This window comes from Sipha flava, unplaced genomic scaffold, assembly GCF_003268045.1.
Source record: "Sipha flava isolate LNK unplaced genomic scaffold, YSA_version1 303_pilon_pilon, whole genome shotgun sequence".
Taxonomy (NCBI): Eukaryota; Metazoa; Arthropoda; class Insecta; order Hemiptera; family Aphididae; genus Sipha; species Sipha flava.
Window position 1 is genome coordinate 567,456 of NW_020272979.1, and position 22,460 is coordinate 589,915.

Sequence of the window (22,460 nt, forward strand, 5' to 3'; positions counted from 1 at the left end):
CATATCTTATGTTGATTGCATGGTTTAAAGTGGATAGTAGGATGGATTATAACTGTATACATGACTTTGGAGGCATAAATTATGGTCATTGAAGTAAATAATTCAACTATTTTCTCTACACATTTAGCCAAGCTCCTCTAAAACCCCGACTAGAGTACTAAGACCTCTAGTCGTCTTCTTCCTTAAGACCAAACATGGGAAACTGTTGCATAAAATGATTAATATGACATATTTTACTTACCGATAATCGTTAGTTTCGTAAGTGTTAATCGGACAATTTGCGTAACACTGGTTGTTGTGGAGTACCAGATGATGTTCGCAGCTAGTACAGTGATCCGGACGAGCTTCACAGCTTCCACAGTTCGGGCCACACGCGACGCAAGTGCCTTCTTCTGTGTCTACGCGCAAACGTAACATTATCAGTTATAGGAAACCAGCGGGGAATAAATCAAGGTCATTGGGGTGGAATCAAAATATAGAAAAAAAAATTATTACTCTCGAAGTATCCGTCGGGGCATTGTTGCAAGCAAACGGCTAAATCGGTGACTCTCAAGTGAGCTGGCGCGCATGTCAAGCAGCTATCTTGTCCCGCTCCTGCACAAGTCTCACACGACTCATGACACGGCCAACAAACACCGCCTTTGTTCGGGAAACTGCGAGGTGGACAGCGGCTAACGCAAGTGCTGGAAGATGAATACCACGTTGAGTTGACGTTACACATTAATTATTCACGACAAACGGTGCCACAAAAAAATTAATAATATTTACAGAATTTATTCGGTATAAAAGTCAAAGAAAATGTATAAATATATGGGGAGGACGGATTACAGTCATTGTGTTTCTTTCGTCCGCATATCGACACTTGTTTACATTGTACTGTTATGTTTTAAATTGTAGAGCAAGATAGATCGGTATAAAAAAATGTTGGGGTTTATCTACAAATGGATAAGTTTTTTTAAAAACGAACATACCGTGAGTTTTATAGTTTTCAAACGTGTTTTTAACTTCTGAACAGATAAATATTTCTGTTTAAAGTACAATTCACATTATGATGTATATACGATTACACAGAACTTTTGGACTATTTTTACTGATTCTAAAATGTATTATCCGGATAAAATACATAAAATCTAAAAACTAGAATATAAATAATCCGGTTGGGTTATATGGAAAATAATTATTATTTTTTTTTGTAAATTTCATTGTCCACCATATTTTTTTTAAACTAACATAATAAATTAACCAGAATATGGAACATTAGTCAAAAACGTTGAATTATTTTACGAAACAAGTTTTAGGTTTAAGTTACTTTTATCAAAACTAGAAATCATCTTTTTGTTGACACATAATTAATTTTGAACTTCTTGGTTTAAAAAATTAACATTAAGTGAATTTATTAATTTATTTTAATAGTTGTATTATCAGCGGTTTGTTGTTTTCTTCGAAGACAGATAGGAATAAATCGAATTTTCAAGATTTTTTTTTTAATTTATTATTTTTACAGAGTTTAAATATTTTACCCATCTCTTATATTATATGCGTTATTTTATTAAATAGTTTATACATAAAGAACAAAGTATAATAAATAAACGATGAGCTGGGGAAAATTAAGTCTCAAGATGAGTAATAAACATATATATAATGCATTGTATACGTTATTTCAAGTATGCTTGATTAAATTCAAAACAACTATTAACTATACAAAATTAATTACTAAATATAAAATAATCAATTGACCCAGAATATCTTAAATTACTATGAACATTATAATGTATATTTTTAGTGAGGTAAATGCACATGTACAATATTCCTTTATAGTGGTATAATTTTATCCAACTAAAAACCTCCATTTTAATATAAAAACCATGTTGGAATTTTAAATCTAAATCAAGTTAGGAAACGTAAATGTAACATATTATTAAGTGAATATTTGAAAGGAATTGAAAACAAAATGACTTTATACAAATATAAATAGTTTATATCATATAAATACATTATTATTTTTAATTGGTTGCTAAATTTTAAAAACTATAAGCTGAATTTTATTATAAAATATATATATATTTACTAAACAAATTCAAATAGAAATGTTTGAAAACTTCAGTATAAAATACATTCTTTTGAATGTCAAGTTAAAATAAAATAAGGCAATTTTAGCTAATATAAGTATTGAGCAGCGTTTTAATAATAATAAAAAAAGAAGAATGTTTTATAATTAATTGTACTTGACAAATTATGCTGATACGCTTTGTATTTATCTATACCTTGAAAACAACATAAATACATTTCTTAAGTATGTTTCAAATGTTTACACACAGTTTGTTATATATAATACAAGTTGTATAATAATAGATATAACAACAGTCGAGCATGTTTTGTGGAACAAAAACAGAAACCGTATGATTCTCAGTTTCATGGGGTATTGGACTGGAACCTACTGATATTGCATTCAACCGAAACCTTATTTCTCATCTACCTATAGCCGCTACTCGATGCATTTACTGATTAATGGTGGGTATTTGAATTTTTCCGTAGACAGCCTACCACTTCATTAACAACGTCGTATATTTTTTCGTTCTACGTTAGTTATGTGACCATCGTAAATACCGACAGTCGTATCAGTCAATCGTCGAACTATTTAATTTGTCTATATTAATAAGAAATAACAAAGCAAAATATATTTCTATAGCAAATTTTAAAAAAAGAAAATATATTGCAAGCAAGACGTGAAATCCACTATAAGTAACCAAAAAAAAAAAATAGTAGAAGTTATATTTCATTTCCATCAGTTTAGGTATGATACACGCTTTGATTATATAATTTCACTAAATATTATCGAACACTCGCAGGCCATTAACACGCATATTAAATTGCATATACATACGCGGCATGTATCGGTTACGAACGTAACAACACGTTCTATAGTTTAATACAGATTAGTCTCGTGATGTCATTTGAATGTCATGAAAACTTTATGTAGCGTCATTTCGAAATATTTATCGACAAAATGTTAGTGAACTATATAAAGTTTAATAATAAAGATTTGTACGGGCTTTAAGCAGTTTTCCAAATTTTCGAACATCTACGATTTTTATACATTGCTATAAAGTGAGAATAAACTAAGAGACGACGAGTTGGGAATGAAAAGTTCTCTCGTAGAGATAACAACGGTTGAACAACTGAGAAATCGCATTATGAAAGTTGCAAAACACAAATATATACGTTCGAAACTGAAGGTGTTCCAAACACGGCAATGTTCATTAATAAAACTTTGCATAGTTTTTGGAGGTGACCATGTAGAACATTTAATGCAAAAGTAATGCATGAAATTAAAAACTTTTCACTAATTTTTTTTTTTACTTTTTCCGAATTCTTTTATTTCACGAATTTTTTTTTTTAAATTTTAGATTGACAGCCATTTAAAATTGTAATTATAATCTATGCAATGTAAATTTTTCCGAACATATTTTTTATTTTAACTACTCTTGTAAAATTTAATTCATTAATTTATATGTGTCTATATTGTACGCGATAAAATATTCAAACTTCTAAAATGTTAGCACTGTTTATCTGTTTATCTTTCCGAATGTATAAAATATTAGCTACAGTAAACGTAAAACTATGTTATTTATTTGAAATTTAGTTAAAATACCATCTGCGTGAGTTGTACTATTGAATAGGTTCTTTGCCACCGTTAGGTAGGTAAGTATATTTAACTTTGTTTTATGCTATTTCTCGAATTTCGTTCATTATAATAATAATAATAATAATTATTATTATTATTATTTTATGTGGTGGCATGGCAAGAAGACATTGTTGTAACACTATAATATAACAAAAAAGAAAAATAACGCACTGTATTATTGTGTTATAGAGTTTACGAGTTTACTTTTATTTATTTTTAGGAGTTATTTTTGCATTTAGACGGTTAGGTGTGTACTTTTTTTTAATAAGAAAAAAAATCAAAAAAAAAATAGATAGCCAAGAATTAATTAATCATTATGAAAATGTTTTGTTTAATATCGAACTAAAATATTAGGTATATATAAAAATATTAAAAATATAGTTTACATTTTAATAGAAGAAAAAAAAAAGTTCAGACAGAAAATAATATAGGTAGCACCTATTTGGTACGTAACATACCGTATATACTCGTTATAGGTTTAATACGAGGTTTAAGTTATAATAAAATTAATTCTAATATTTTTGTGATACGGTGCATCTCAAATATATATAGTATTTAATATGGCGCATTACAAGTGGGTTAAATCTATTGTTTTAAAATGCATTCGCTCATTGTTATCTAATGTCTGGCAAAATGATGAAAAATCAATATTATACTTAATGAAATGCAACTTAATGATTGTTCAGTTTAATATTTGGTAAAATTTTATAATTATTCTGCGTTTTATGAATTGTTATACATATTAAATATAAGTGATATTATCAAATCGTCGAGAAGAATATTTATTGTTTGTAATATATTTTCTAATAAAATGATAAAGGCGTGTCCATATCGATGTGTATAATAATAATGATTCAATATTTACGAGTACGCTTTAGTGAAAACGTAAAAAATAACACATCAAGCTCAAAGTTCTGTGATCGCGAGCTGTGCCAGGCATAACCACATGTAATTATATTTAAATCTTACTTGTCAAGCTTAAAGTTGCGACAGCCGACGCACTGCATAGGACCTTTGCCGTAGCAGCCGAAAGCATCGCACTCGGGATCGCAGTCGTGCAAAATGGTCTGTCCGTCGATCGGCCTCTCGGGGGTGGTTTGCGAGTTTGAGCGGGTACTGGTAAATGACGTAACTGACGTCTGTGTATAAACAAATAACAACTTTATGAGAACGTTTTTGATGTAGTACAATTAGGGTGGTTATTGTTTCATCGTAGCAGGTAGCAGATAATTCATGTGTAATTTTGTTTGTGTGAGTTGTTCTAAGAAATAAACACTAAAGAATCAAATATTGTTTTCAAAAAAAGAAAGAAATTTGAAAAGACTCTACCGTGTAGTATACTCGTACTTCGTCACAGTTTCATATAAAACGAGTATATAAATATATATTGATTTTTGAGTTTTAAGGAAAGGAAAAAATTTACTGCAGCACTGTCTGACAGATAGCAAAAAGTACGATAAACCGACTTGATGAGATAATTCGACTCGTTTGGAAGTATTTTGACGTTTCACATATTGAAAAAAGTAAGAAAAAAATAAAATAAACGATTCGTTCGAGAAAAGTTGTGTATGGGGGATTTCTACATGTAAATAGCACGGTATGAACGCCTGGTTCCTAACGGAGTTAAAATCGATTTTTCTAAGGGATTGTAATACCAAAATAAATTATGAAGGAAAATTATTATTATGTTTAATGAGAATATTGTAGAATGCGTACTACATACATTGGGTCACGTTTTTTTCGTTGAAAAATGCACAACACAAACTTATACCAAGATAGTAAGTTTGGGATAATGCCGTACATGAAAACAGAGCCCTGTAGGGCTTCACGCAGCCATTAGATCGAAACAGTTTTAAGGCCAATATAATTTTGTCCACAAAAGTATATTTTACGGAGAATTATGATCCTGTTCGTAGAATGAACCGGTTAAAAATGATTTATTCTCGTAGAATGTATTTTTAAGAGCAAAATCCTTAATACCAGTGGCTTTTAAAATGTGTACAAGTTGGGTCCCAGATTTTGTTGGTACTACTCTATGTGGGTACTACTCTATGTATGCCTAAGTATTTTAATAATATAAACTTATTGGTCCATATAAAAGCATCACTATGAGTACTTAAACAATTAAGAGTCTAGAGCAATGGTGTTAGAGTAGAGCAGAGCTAACCAACCTTTTTTTTTAAATACTGTTTTTTTTAAAAAAAAAAATTATATTTTTGGTGAGTCAAGAACTTAAACTTTTCCTTTTTAATAGAATATATTTCATTTTAGGTACATTTTAATATAAGTATATGTAGTATCCGGGACCCGACTTATGAGGTACCAAAAAATAATCCGGTATCCAACTAGAGTAGGCGCTGCAATCGAGTACCCAAATCAACGCGGCATGGATTAATAATAAAATATAAATTTTACCTCGACGTCGCTTCCGGCTGCGGCGAATACGTCGGGTAGGTTCCGGAAACCGGCCTGCGACAGGATCTCGGCGATGCTCGAGTGGTATATGGACGGCGAGCCGGTCACCTGTCCGGCACCACCACCAAGTTGGGCGAACGGGAACCCGGCCGAGGCAGGTTTGGGCGACTGGAGCAACAGCTGCTGTTGCTGTTGCGTGATGGCGAACGGCGGTGATGGTTGCGACTGTGCGGACCGCAGCCGTATGGGGTTGGTGGCGGTGCCGTAAAATATCAGCTGCCACTTCTTAAGTATGCCTGGCTGGTTGACGTGCCGGTTGCCACCATTGTGCACGGTCATCGTCCACGTGCCGTCCACCTTTTCGCCCCAGTAGTGCACACTCAGGAACGGCCAGTCGTCGAAGTTGGAGCTGGCCACGTCCCGGGGCCGTTCGAACAGCAGCGTGGACGTGGTGCCCAGCGGTGAGGTCAGGTCGATGCGTAGGTTACCGCGAGGGAAAAACCGTAACGATATTTTGCACTGCACGTGCTCCGCGAACCGCACCTCGTTTAGACTTCCTTGGCAACCACCAACTTCCATGGTCACGGTCAGCGTGCTCCCCGGCGATGGGTCGATTTGCCTGCGAACCATAGATGTGTACACATGATAACCGTAGACAGCCCACTGTTTATACTGTATACACTGTCTTCATATCGTAATGATGCTCGGGGTAACTGTTAACGTGTTCCAAGACGTACAGGACCAGACATTCCGCAAGCTCTTATCAGCGGTCAAACACATGTTGATAAGGTACTCTTAGAAGAATCTACGTCCCGGATTTAATTTAATAGGCTTTACGCGGGTGATAAAAACAGAAATAGTTGAAAAAAAAAATAATCAGATTAAATTTTTATACTACTTTTTATACATGTCCATTTATCCCTACTGATACACTTGGTAAGGAAATTTGTAAAGTTACGGGGAATTATGAAAAAAGTTCAGCATAATGAGGAACTAAAGTGACTTATAAAAAACATAATTAGTCACAATGATTGATTGTGATTAGAAAACCATGATGCTAACTGAAAAGGTTTATCGACATGACAGTCCTACGTTACCAGTGATGGGTTATAAAATTTCTTCCTGGAGGAGGGAGGTTCTTTGGAATTATCTTATAATATATATAGATACAAAAATATATAATTTTTTAAATTCTAAAATTAAATTCTATAAACGAAAAAACATAACGTAGCGTTTTAAACAGCGACCCGAGCGAATAATATTTCCCAGTATAAATTTGGGATTTGAAAGGATCAAGACCCTCCATAAAACCCCTCCATATAACCACCAATGAACCCTATCATCACCTAATGACAAGTAATAGATGATCTAAATGCATTTGTTTTTTTATGGCGCATCGTAGTAACCTTTATTTTTTAATTTTGTATCTAATTGCACCCTGAACAGTTTAAACTAATTGAAAATACTAAAATAAAATCACGAGTCGCACGAGAATAATATAAACGTTGACTGCGTTGATTGAAATTAAATGTAAATATTAAACATAAGGAAACAATTTTAAAAAAAAAATTACTTACATCATGACATTATAATACATAGGTAATATTCTATCAAGAACAGTAATTGAAATAAATGTCAATGTTATTATATTAAGCAAAATTTGTCGGTCATCCAGAAATAAATTTTTTTCGACAAACGATTATTATCAAACATCGATTTTATAAAATCATTATGATGATATAATCAATTTGCTTAATCAAAACGGGACTAAGTTACCGGTACAATTACTATCTGAAAAATATACTATTTTGGGATGTTTCAGTAGTATATATTTGTATAGTACGTATCTATACGCACGATGTGGAAGAAAAAGCTTGGACTGAAACCTAGTTGGTTTGCTTTTTTTTTCTACTAAGATAACTTTAAGTACCGTTTGTATACGATTTATTCAGCTCTTTTACACCACATTCCCTAACCTAAACTTCCCTCACCTCTACTTTTAAATTAGCATCTCCAACGAGAATTTAAACTAAACTTCTACGGAAAACCGCATGATTCGAAGGCACGTGCAGATTATTCGAGTATTACATATGCATCTTTTAGTTCTTGTTCAGAAGTAGTATGTGTTTTTATGAAAGAAGTTTACTGTGTAAAAGTTGTGTACAGAGTATCAAATAAACAATACGTGCAAGTCTTTGAAGAAGTTAGTATATTTCAAGTACAAATTATGTGCACGTCAATTGCTTTAATTATAAAATAAATTTGATATCTAGATTTAACTTAAGAGCTGTATATATATATATATATATATATAACCTTCAAAATTTTCCCATAAACTGATCAATTTATCAATAACGGTATTGTTTTTAGTGTTCCGAATTATCTACCTAGTACAAATTATACCAGTCTGTGACTAACTGAAATCATTAAAGAATGCGTCAGACTAGTAAAATTCTCTATAAGTACACACCACTCTTAAAAAAGCGTCATGTGTACCAATTGTTATAAAATTTATTACGATGAATAGGTAAATACAGTATGATACTAAGAGTTATAAAACGATTGCATTATGTTGTATTGTGAAAAATAGTATAATTGCGATATTTAAAGTACGCACCATTTCGTCATATTATACTTAATTAGCATGCGAGTAATATGAACGAAACACGTTAAATTGTTAGCACAGATAGATTGCCGTCTATTAATACCTCCAGCCATCAATTTTAACGCGCGTGGTGTATTATATGCACAAAAAAAGAAAAAGAATCAAAGTGAATAATATCATGAAGAAGGTAGGTATCATAGATAATGCTCGACGAAGATTATACACTATAGTATTGAATATTATAAAAATATACCCCAAAATGGGCGTATGTGTGTTATCCACATAGGTTATTTGGTCATGGAAACGAGAACACGTGCGGAAAATTATATGCCAGTTTCCTTGGGGAAATACCATACACATTTTTTTTACGATCACACGCTCAATTGAGGACAAGTCGGTTTCATCACTGCATTTATCGCGGACCCTATATAAACTCTCATCTTATAGGCCCACGTCGCCATACACTAAAATACATACAGAGCACGTCCGTCGTTGTTAATACTTCTTATAACGCCGTAGTACAATATTAACACACTTATATTAAATATACGAATTGCGGAAAAAAACAAAATAAAATTAAACAATTCCTGCGTACCTCTCTTCGGCGATCTCTTGGGACTTGCATATATGTTGTGGCGGCACTGTTGTCCATTTTTCGGCCAATGAAACCATCCCACCTGCGTCCATTAGACCGTATCCAAATTTGTGACTCACTAAAATGTATAAACAAAAACGTTATAAATATACACGGTAACCCAACACATAGTGCGTTTACCGTACATGTATTATCATTGGGACACACACGTACACTTACACATACTATAATACATGTGATGCACACGTCCAACACATAAGGTTAATTGCATTCAATTTTAAGCGGTTAGCGATCACGAAACGTCAAAGAGTCCGCAGTTCAAATATTTGAATGGTTATTTTTTGTTTTTACTTTTTGTTGGTTAGTTTCGAATGTTCAAAAAACAATTTAATTGATCAAAACAAAACCTACATCCATGTATAATATATGTTTATGAATGAGAAATTATAAATGAGTAAAAACGATAGTTATACTATTTTCAAATTATTTTTTACTGAAAATCCATGATGGAAATGCAATTTGAGGAAATATAGTTATTATAACAGCTATTGAAAAAATAATCTCTTTTTTCAAATCTATAATATACATTTTTCAGGATGACGTTCAGAAAATATTTCACACTGCTAATTAACATAGACTTTTATTACTTATTTGATACAAGACTAGGATATTTCCTAAATTATTAATGAAAATGTTAAAAAAAGGAAAACTTTAATTTTCAGCTAGGCGTACGAAATATCATAGAAGAAAATTATCGTTCGGAATGATTGAAATAAAATGCATTAAAGTGCGAAAATCAAAACGTGCTAAAGAAAATCTTAAAACGAAAAATCGTTAGCAATAATATATGGGATGGGGTAACATAGTACGTATTAGATACACCTTTGACTCCTTGGATATTTTCTTTTATAGCGAATTATCTTGAATAATATTTTGATATTATCCAGTGATGTTAGCATAATTGGCTTATGGATATTGGTGTTACTAAGTTTCAATGTTATTACGGTATTCAAAACAATATGAGTAGTTTTTCATGTCTGCACTTTCACCAAGTTTGCAATGATGCCCAAATAGTTATACACTCGAATATACAAATGAATAATATGTGTACAAATCATGATTTGAAAATAGAACAAACAAAACATTTTATTTGCACTGTGAAAACGATTTAAAAAACAGTCAGAAATATATCCGTATAGTCGTAATATTTTCAGGCAACTTAAATCCGTGCCATGAGGTTATTTTATTTTTCCAATTCATGACTTTATTTCATGGGAAACAATTGGATTTACATAAAAAACATAAAACCACTAAACTAAGTTCTTATAGCACTTAGTTGTACAAGAATATATATACAAGTAGAAAAGACAGTAGGCAATATTTTGAAGATTAAAACTTTTAGAATAAATAAAAATAAATCACTTTTAGAATTCCATGAACTATAGCTTAGTAACTTATAAGCAGTGCTTGAATTGAGGGGGTCGCAGGGGGACGGAGTACCCCAACTAATTTTCAGAAATTTTAGCGTTCTTATTACGTTATAATTATAACGCTTAAAAAGTTTTGGAGACACTTTATTTTTTTAAATAGAGTTAATTTTGCTAAGTCAAGCAATCTAAAAATTAAGTGACAATTTATATCAAGTTTTTATTTTTATAAATGGTACTTAAGATATCGATGATATAGCATATATATTTTTAATTTAAACAATACCAGTATTACAAAAAAAAAAAAAATAGTGAAATAAATAAGATAATAAAAGATAATGTAAGTATAACAAAATAAAAATATAGTAAGTTGATATACTTAAGTAGTACAAACTGTGGTTGTATAACACAATGTAATAGTATATGTTTTTAAATGTTTAAATGGTTTAATTTCAAATGTTTCTTCACGCAGATATGCTACTGTGAAATAATTGTACTTCGACATAATATGTAATTTATATTTTGAAGAGAGTGAAGAACGTATTAGTTTTACCAAATAATTTAAAACTACATGTTTTTGTTCAGTAATTACTTTTTGTACATAGTCATTAAATAGGAAATTGTACAAAAATTATACATAAAAATTATAATTTTTGAAAATATATTCTAGAAAATTTCTAAAAAAAATTAAAAAATCAGTAAATTCTATGGCATATTTGTTTTTTCTCCAGTAAAATTATTTAATTAATGATAAATTTTTAATAAATTTTATTTAGATAAATTATAATCAATTAAAATATTATAATATTATTAATTTTCATTTTAAACGCTTAAATTTAATTTTATCGCTTAATCTAAATTTAATTTATGAACAAAAAAAATTTCAAAAAGTGCTTTGGTGGGCGTATACGATATTTTATATTAAAATAATGTTTATTTATTTTAGCATAAAAAAAAAAAACAAATTTGTATTCATAGATATTCTCAAATAACATTTATAAAATTCATAGAAACGTTAATAAATCAAAGAGGAAATTGGTTGATTTTTTTTTATAACCTTACCTATCAGAAATAGTTTTTATATTTTTCAACTCCTAAAATTGTGTTTTATAGAAATTCTATTCGAAAATTAAAAATAGGGACCATATGAATTATAATCTCATCTTGTAATATAATTTGTAGTATTGTGGTAAGTTACATTATTTAATAAATGTATATTAATTAAATAAGTTATTACAAGGAAAGTTACTAAAAAATATGGCACGAATACAGGGATTGGATGAATCAATTTATTGGTACATATACATCGATAAGTTTAAACTTTAACTTATGAAAATTACAATAAATATACGTATGAAATGTTTTTAATCTATATGTAACTTGTTTCACTTTCCAATTTTAAGTTATCAGGAGTCTAAAAATATTAAGTATTGGATAACAATTTTTTTTGTGTTTGGAAATATACTAGTTAAACGTCGACAATTACAGAATAATTCAATTTTACAGTTGATATTCAGTAACTATACCTACATAATACCTAAAAGTATAATCAAATCGTTAAAATTGTTCGATAGTAGTATAGTTTAATAATTATATTGAATACTTTTTGTTGCAGTTTTAAAAGAACTGCAATAAAAACCGTATAATATATGTAACAATTAAATAAACTAAAAACGATAGATTCTAAGTTACTAAATGAAAAATAATATAACCAAAGATTAATAATAAATGAAATAAGATAACATAAAAAAATATTTTTAAAACATTTTTGCTTGGAAAATAAATTCAACTTGCAATATAATACTTATTGAAAAATAGAGCAGTTGAAATTGAAAGAAATTGAAAAAATGGGAAGACATTTTATGAAATTATGCTTAAATTCATAGTGTACATTTTGATATCTTAATTTATTGGATTATTTTAATATTTTCTAATAGACATTAAGAAGTTATGAGAAAATATTAGAATTTTTTTTTTTAAGAAAACGATATGACACCGTTTTTTTGGATTAATTATAAAGTTATAATCTGTCTGCGAAAAATTTAAAATTAATTATAAGGCTTATTAAATCTTTAAAGAAGATTTTTTAGCTTATTACGAAATTGGTATTTAAAAAAATATTATTTGAAAAACTGAATTTCTTTCATTGTGTACTGTCGGACAGACACGTACAGTGTACATGTGGCTACAAAAAGCCACCAACTACTAAGGATCGAGCAGATAGTAATTTTCCACCACACCACTTGTCGCCTGTTAAAGTTGACTATTTTTCATTAATGGAAGGCTTGGCAATTTCACGATGTTAACCCTTGTTTCACCACCACAAAAATTTAATACTATTGTGTGTGCGAGTGTTTTTCGTGTTTACCTTTACGACCGACTCCGTTGGATATCCAACCTCCTTCTCGTTCTAAAGGTGATGATTTTGATGTAAGCACCACAATGTATTGCATGTCACGCCATGTCAACGCAGGATTCGCTTCAAGTGCAAGTGCGCAAAGCCCAGCGGCCAGTGGAGCCGATGCAGATGTCCCTAAAAATCGTTTGTCGACAAGTGTTAAAATTAAGTATTAACTTCAGGTAGATAGAATCACAGACGTAAGCACGTGACTGTAACTTTCTTCAGTGATAGAGGGGAATGTTTTAGAGTTGTACTTACATTATTTGAATAAAATTGTAATAGTATTTAAAAATTACAACCCATTTCTTGAAAATACCATCCATATGAAAAATCAAAGTCAGTTGCCATAATTCGTAATGTAAACATAAAATCTTAAGAAAAAATAATGAAATAATGTATAAGGATTTTAAATTTAGTCTTATCGTTCTGTCTTTCCGTGAATCATGCTATAATATTTTGTACAATTGATAAATAAAGGCTTTTTTAGGATTTATGAAATATTTAAGCTTCCTACGTGCACCTATGGGTATATTATAGTTTTTATAATGTTCCTTTATGTGCTGATGCGTGTACGTTCATTACTCATAAATCAAATAACATCAAACCATAGCTATAACTTTATTAAAACGTCACGATTTTACAAAAGGAACATTAAAAAAACAAACAAAAAATAACCACTATTAACTATTCCAAATAACAATAACAAATTAGTGAATTTAGCCGAAATAGTTAAAGAAAACTAAATCGAAATATTTGGGTCCTTTTTTTTAATAAAATAATATTTGTGGAATTTACGAGCTCTACTGTAACCTATTATATAATTTTAGATACCCAAATAATAGCATCATGTCATACATAAAAACGTTGTGTTTAAACTAAAATTCTTCGAGGCCATAAATACTCAATAAAAGAATAGGTATATATATTGTTATTTGCATGACACACAGACTTGTAGGAGTATACACGCGAAATTAATACCAAATGTTTGTATGGAAAGTTTGTGAATGCTTAAGGGACAACCTGTAGATGTGTAATACAACTTTATAAGTAAGAGTATGTGTTTTAGTGAATAAAGAACAAATTAAACATGTACACGTGAGAATATATACGAATAAATACGTATATTAAAATAAGCAAACACGAAATTGTTGAAAGTCATGGAATTCATTGTTTTGATTTAATTTTAGAAAATATTAATAATATATAAATAAACAACCAAATAATTTAAATAAATAAATAGATAAACATGTACTTAGCATAGAGTGTTATTATATTTGTAAAGTACAACGACTGGTTTAAACATTCATCATCAGGTATACTACTAAGTCAATAAAATTGCGACTCTACTATTTATTATATTATTATTTTCTTTATTGAATTTGTATATACCTGAAAATTAATTTTTAATTCGAGACCGGTCGTACTATATAAATATAATAATACTTCAGGCAAAGCATTTATTTATTTATTTATTTTTGTATGTATTATTATTATATTATATTATTATATATATTATATATATTATATGTATTATTATGTATTATTAATATTATACGTATTATTTTTGTATTTGTTTATTTATTTATATATTAATTTAGGAGTATTAACCATTTAATAATTTTGAATTTAAATTAAGTTTTCATTATTATATTAAATAATAAAAGTTAAAAGAAGATCATCATTAACTACAGTCATGTGTAATACTTATGTTTATTCTGTAAAGGTACCCATGCTGTTATTATTATTATTATTATAGTTATCTAATAAGAGTTACTAGATACTCACAATCGTATTATATTAGTTTATTTAACTCTTACGAGGTAATACAAATTTGTGATAATATTCTGTAGTGATTAAAATCATAATTACCAGTATGTTCTACGGTACAAATGTGATCCGGTCGTAATTTTGCATCCATATCCACAGTGGCCACACTCTTATCGTGGCCTGGAGTACCTGAACTGTAGGTGGTTGCTAATGTAGATGAACACTCTTCGAGGTACCACGGTTTATATCTAAAGAATATATATATTTTATAAAAAAATATCTATAAGTATATAACTTCAAAAGGGTTTAGTAATAAGTCTTTTTTAAATCCCACAATGGACAGTTTCAAACCTAAAACAAATCGTATCGATAAAAATTATTTCTTTTAAAATTGCTTGTTTAGGGACTTTATTTAGGTCATAATTCTATTTAGTCTCAAAATGGACGTCTGATAACTTAATAGCATTCAAATAATAAGTATTAAATTATGTTTGATAGCAATAAAATTTTGAAAATAACTAAGTTTATATTTTTTAATCATATTTAGTCTTTCAAAAGTCTATAAACTTTATAATTAAATATAAATGAATACATGAATAACACATAAAATATTTAATGCCAAACTAAATTATGGAATTAGTAAAACATATTAAAAGTATTATTTTTAATATACTCAAAATATAAACTATATATACGTACATATAATATCATATTTTTTAATTTATTCTAAGAATCCATCGGTAAGTTTGACTTAAATTTACTTTAAAAGTCTAAATATATAATTTATATATTTTATCTTGATTTCTTTATTTATAAAAGTTTATCACAGGAACCTATTTATTTTTTAAAAACATAAATGTATCTATTACTTTAAACCTTGAGGGTAAAAATGTTATTACCCTACTTTTTATATAAGTCTTACATTTTTTGTAAACTAACATACGAGTATTTGATAGTTTTTAAAAATGTAATCCTTAAAAGCTTATTTGAATTATACAGTAAGTAATATTACTTTATTTTGATCTGAATAGTATGTACGTGAGTACATGTAAGGTTTTGGTCTAAATAAGTGAAAATTAGATGTGTTGTTAATATGACCAACGTAGATAAAATGGAATGATAAACATACATTTGTAACGGAAGAAATATCAGGCTCACAAAACAATAATGTTTAACTAAATTAAATTCCAAAAATATTATTCAATAATATATTTAATATAAAAGTTTACATTAATCTTGATTTCATTTTAAAATATAACATTTTTAATAGGCTTTGAACCAATGAAAAAGTGGTAAACTGGAGTTAAGAGTTAATGAAAACAACATTAAACTAACATTGTTATTACACTTTGGTTAAATTATACTCTACATTGTGTTGTTTTATTTCTAACAGAAAACTATTTGATAAAAAAAAAAAAATAATAATAATAAAATAAATTTAATTATGTATAAAAAAAATTAACGAGAAACAAAAAATGTAAACGAATATTATTAAATTATATAAATATATAATATAAATAAATCAGTCCGAAGAAAATTTACATAACATATAATAAAATGAATCCACAGAAAAACAAAATAAATTACAACGAAAAGACAGAGAAATTTATTTTAATGATCAATCGAAGGTATAAAAAATTTTAATAAATAAAAAAAACAATCAAGGTGATGAGATAAGGACTACGGGAATGGCAGAATTCATCTGAATCAAACAAAAACTTTTAATATGAGTTAATAACTTATTTTCACTATACGGCATAGCAGGAAAGTCGAACATGATTGGTGAAAGTTGCACTAAGCTTCGTAAACATGATGAGTGAAAAAAAAGTGTAATGCTTAAATAATTACTTTATTAAAGTGAAATAGTGTTTCGTAATTATATACTATTCTTGTCAAAAGGCAGAGTAAAATAATATTTAATTATTCGAAGGACTTAGTATTTGTTTTTGACTGAACATATATACAATAGTAGGAACGCTGCAATTTAGTTTGTATTATAAAACATAAATATTTATTACGACTATATATTCATTGTTCTTATATACATATATTCGTATAACATGTATCGGAAAACAAATGATTTCATCACTCTTAATTTAAAATAATATGAAATCGTTTTTTTAGCGTCTGTATTTTTCAAGTTGATTATAATTCTTTAAGAGATATTGTAGACAAGTGATTACGAAGCATTAAATTACATATTGAAACGAAAATATAAATATAATATTATAGCCAATAAGCTTTTAAATCTACATAATTCTACTTAAGAAACAAAACACATTTTAAAATCGACGAACTAAAATCTATTCACGTTCAACGACGTATGTTTTTCATTTCAAGGTGTGTTAAGATTTTCAAAATGTTTCTCAAAACGATCGTTAGCAAAATTCTGACAGCAAATGTTTAGACGGATCTACACCAAACGCGCACTCGTGTGCAACGTTGCTCTATTGTAGCTGCAACATTTTCGTGAGCACATGCATCCATACTGCGCTTAGAAATTTATGTGTAACATTATCAAATGTTTTCCAATGTTCGTCAGTGTGTCTGTATTATTTAGAAAATACAGTTGTTTGCTATCATTTTTTTCCTAATTTTGAATTATTCATCAAACACCAGAATTTATATCAAATCATCAAATCACGAAAAGAATATAATACAGAATACATCTTCCCATTTATTGTGTTTATATTACACGAATATAAATTTAATAGTTCAATACTAAATAATAAAATAATAAAAAATAAAAAATTTTGAATGTAAAAACATTAACACGAAGGCATATCATATAATAGTTATTTTTATTGGGAGAGGAGGGTGGACTTAGTGGATGAAAAGATAGCAAACTCTTTCATTTTAAAGGGTTGATTATATATTACATTTTTAATACTAAATACATCTAATAATACATTTCGAAATGCTTTCATGTTTCAATTTAATTTTTGCTTTATACTTCATGAGTAGTCATATGCCTTTAATATCTACCTTTTTTTTTTTATAAATATATTATACAGAGGCCGCTGTACCAAAATCAGGAGTGTTATTTGTTAATAAAAAGGAATAAAATATTGTTTAGGTGATATATTTATACTTGTGTTTGAATATGTCTATATATATATATGCGAGCAATTTTGCAACAGCGGCGGCAAGAGGATAGAAAACCTTTGAGCTTTTGGGAAACTACTGCCGTTTTCGTTGTCTCGGACGTGACACTCCAAATGTAGCTTGCTGGAAGTTTGTTCAATCCGCACGGTTTCCGACCCCTTTCCGACTTTTAGAAAATAAAAGTAGCTTTTCAACGACAACATGCTGCGTTGTCGTCGACGCTATTTCTTTGCAGATCACCTCCTCTTGCGACCAAAATCCTCCACGCCCGTACATTTGTTGGCTATCGTTTCGGTAGTACGTTGCTCGACATTCCGACTTCACCGCCGATGCCACGCATTATACGCGCCATATGGCTACCACCCGAAAATCGTTGTCAGCGATTCTCGTCATCGGGAGAGTAGTGAAAGCACACTTGTCGATAATCACGATTATTCTGTTATTATACGTCTTTCGTGCGAATGAGACGTGTTCCTGGAATATTTCTATTTATACTACAAAACACATTTAATTTACATACGTTCCAGTGGAAGTATATGCATTATTGAGTTCAATAATAGAAATAACCGAAATATAATCTACCATTTTATATAAAAAGAATATATATATATCAATTTGGTCGAGTGTATAATTCTATAGAATTTATATATATATATATATATATTTCTATGTGTATTTTATAAGTAGATATATCTAAGTATAAAATATATACTTAAAAATTTTATATGAAAATTTGAATAACAATAACACGAAAGCCAACCTTTTTCAAAGAGTCGAGAAAATAAACATTACAAATAATGTTACACGGTCCAACATATTTGTCTGAAACTCATAGGTACGCATAAAAACCACAATTTATCATAACATTAGAAGAGAAAGAAAAAAATATTTCATGATTTACTTAATTAGTTTTCACTATTATTATCAAATTTGAATAACCTAAGTTAACTTTTAACGATATGAAATTATGTCAGCAATAAATACTTCTCAGTTCACTTAAAGTTTAAAATGAATTAATTAAAACAAATTAATCTTAAATTATAATTCAATTATCTAATTTTAATAATTTATGGTAGTTTTATAAATAATTGATAAAATAAATAAATATAAATAAATGTTAACGGAACAAATAACTAGAATTGTTCATGTATGTACTTACAGGTATAATTATATTAAAGAATATAAAATGATAAAATAATATTTAAATATAATATACTATAATAGTATTATTAATTTTGATTATCTAACCACTTTGAAATGTATAGTATTAAATTCATATAATAAGATTATTTCTTGTTCATATTTTACTATATAAGTTAGATTGGTTTATCTATAAGAAAATCTTATTAAATATTTACAGTAAATATCAAATTTTCTTTATCCATTAAAACATTATATTAAGTTTATAATTAATTTACACTGTACATCAGAGAAATGCGCTCTTGCGAATTATTGTAGATTTTAATAAACGACTTATATTAGATTTTGAAAAATGAGAACATGTTACAATTTATGCACAATCATACACCTAATCATATTGTGTTTCCTTGTTCTAGCTAAATACATAATACAGCAATATAATAATTTAATCTCACAAAAGCTACAGATTATGTTAAAAATAAAATACGTTATAAAATTTGAATATGTAATAATACAGAGAAAATCATTTATAACATACATAGTTGATTAATGAAATATTAAGTTCTGAAAGATGCTGCATCTTACTATCATTAATGTTTAAGAAATCGTAAAAAAATAATTAATTATTGAAAATAAATTGAAAATCTCTATTAATTTTTTTATAATTCGATAACTTCTAGTTAGCAAATTGTGGAATAATATGTTGATAAAATGTTGCTGGACGCAAAGAAATGTTAAAAAAAAATTAGTAAAATAATACCTAACAATATATTACACTATGAACGTTAAATGCTATTTTTGTTCGAATATAAACAGAAAATATTATAAAATATTATAATAATACGAATAAATCAGAATATTTAAATGTTTTTAAATAAATATATTTTTATATATACATCTACTGTATACATAAACTGTTTATCTATTTCTTTTTTGTTTGTAAAGATTTAGAAAATAACACAAATATTAATTATAATAAAATTATATGTGGTGAAAAAAAATGATAAATACATTTATTTAGATACTGTATAATAATTGAAAATTTCCAATGACTTACTTTTCTGGGTATTCAGAAATTTCTCCTATTAAATTCACATGCCAATACTCTTCATAGGAAATATTTTATAATATTCAAAATTGGGTTAGGTACTTAAATTTGTAATTTAACCTATATAAAGTTAGTATAATATGATTTATAACTGAATTAGATATAAAACTAATCTAAAACCTTTTGAGCCTTTTAGATGCGATAATATGTATTATGAAAGGCAATTATTTTTAAGCATAATAATTTTTTTGGAGTGCGGCGCTTCTTGTTACTGTAATTTTATTTTGAATAAAAATCTTATCAAATCCATTATACCTTCGTGAGAGTAATTTAAAATTATATTAATTCAGAAAGAAATATACTCAAATACTTTTACTAAAATTATTTTAATTCAGATTCTGAAAATTATAAAGTATAATTCACAATAACTGTATATTTGCAAGTACATAAATAATAATAAAATTAAAAAAATAATAACCATGGCAACTAGGTATATAAAAGTAGTTAATGCTATTTAATTTTATATGAATCAGTTAACTAAATCAAGTTGAAGCATTCATAAACTTTGTTTTCAAATTACTTTATAAATATTGTTTAAAAAAATGTGTGTAACAGTACGAGTAGGTCACGAAATTTATAATTTTTTTTAAAACCACTTTTATTTAACGGGAGTATTATTTTTGTTTAGACTATTTTTTTTTGTGTAATATTATACTAATATAATGTTAAAAAAAAGTATATTATGTTAAAATGTAAATCCAATTATATCATAATCAGAAACTCGTTTAGCGTGGAAAAGTTTCACACGCAATAATATATTTATTTTTTATTTTAATTATAAGAGTACACTATTGCAGTTGTGATTTCATAAATAATTAATAATGAGATCGTCATATACTGCATGGGTAAATTTGGTCCACTTGAGTTTCACGAGTCATCATTGTCTCGTAAGCAAAAAAATAAAAAGAGTCTTCGATTTTTTTTCGCCTACATAGATTTAAATATATATTATACAATTGTTCATGCATTGTAACATAAAGCCGTAACATAATTCGTCTATAAAATAATAACATAATTAATTGAAAGAACTAATTACCTAGTTGCTTGTGGAACGGATCAGAATCATTAATATTCAGTTTTAACTTTGAGAATAAAAAAAATATATTTTCATGTTTATGTTTATGTATGTACATAATTACGGTCTGAAAAGTTAACGATTTCGAGAACCTTGAATTTTAATATTAAATAATTTCATTTTTCAACTTTTTTTTTCAATGGATATAAAAATTTTATCCTTTGTATATATTGTAGTAATTAAGTTTCATGCTATTAAAATATATATGGACAACTCTGATAATTCGTCTTTGAAAACTACACGTACACAACATATCGTTTTTTTTTTTTTATACATATATATATTTGTTTACTTATTTATGAATCCATCTATAATGTATGGCATTAAAGCTTAAATATTAAATTACAAAAAAAAAAAATTATAACATACAATGATATCACACTTAAAATGTAATCAATATAATAATGGAAATTGGCCATCGTTAAGGATTATGATTTTCGATATAAGTACCTATAACAAACCACAATAGATTCTGCTAATTATAAGTTGTTGATTACGCTGTTATAGTAAGCAGTAAAAGGTATCTTTATAATATAAAGTATTTATTGTATGTTGATAAATTATTAGTAAAGTGCCAAAATGTATTGAGATTCGGTAATATATTATGTGTTAGCAAAATAAAGATGCAATAGCAAATGAACTTTACGGTTAGAACTTTTATAAATTAGTTATTTAATGATTCAATAGTGTAAAATTGGTTAGTTTATCTAAATTTTGATTGCATGGTTTAAGATTTTACTATACAGTTTGGATTAAAACGTTCGGAAGTGTTTTATATTAAATCTTCCGAAAGCTCAAAATCTAGAGATGGACTTTTTTTATCCTTTCACCCAAAAGTAGATTTGCGTCAATGTCTCAATGCGTGCAGTATTTTTAAAATAAAATACCAGGCAAAAAAATAATTTGAACGTTAACGATATTATTTTAGCAAATAACCGATAGCCAAATGTTTATATTTCATTTTTAGTTTCTGATCGAAAGAAACTATGTAGAAACTTTGATTGAATTGTTACATGGGTAAGCTAGCTAGACTGATAATCAAATTTTATGAATTGAATATTAATTGGAAATTTTAACATTTAATTTTGTCTTCTATAATAAAGACACAATATATTAAGGATTTATTAATTTTTCTAG

At 27.9% G+C, this 22,460-nt stretch overlaps 1 protein-coding gene across 2 annotated transcripts in view; it reads right to left on the reverse strand.

Annotated features, from left to right (window-relative positions):
* Positions 1–22,460, reverse strand: part of LOC112686301 (furin-like protease 2) — a 136,925-nt gene that overhangs the window by 6,737 nt on the left and 107,728 nt on the right. For both annotated transcript variants that reach the window (XM_025558516.1, XM_025558515.1), the window contains exons 9-15: positions 14,998–15,143; positions 13,096–13,260; positions 9,301–9,418; positions 6,101–6,719; positions 4,655–4,824; positions 496–683; positions 242–398 (exon numbers count right to left, since the gene is read on the reverse strand). In XM_025558516.1, the coding sequence (XP_025414301.1) occupies positions 242–398; positions 496–683; positions 4,655–4,824; positions 6,101–6,719; positions 9,301–9,418; positions 13,096–13,260; positions 14,998–15,143 (1,563 nt within the window). The remainder of the gene's footprint in view (positions 1–241; positions 399–495; positions 684–4,654; positions 4,825–6,100; positions 6,720–9,300; positions 9,419–13,095; positions 13,261–14,997; positions 15,144–22,460) is intronic.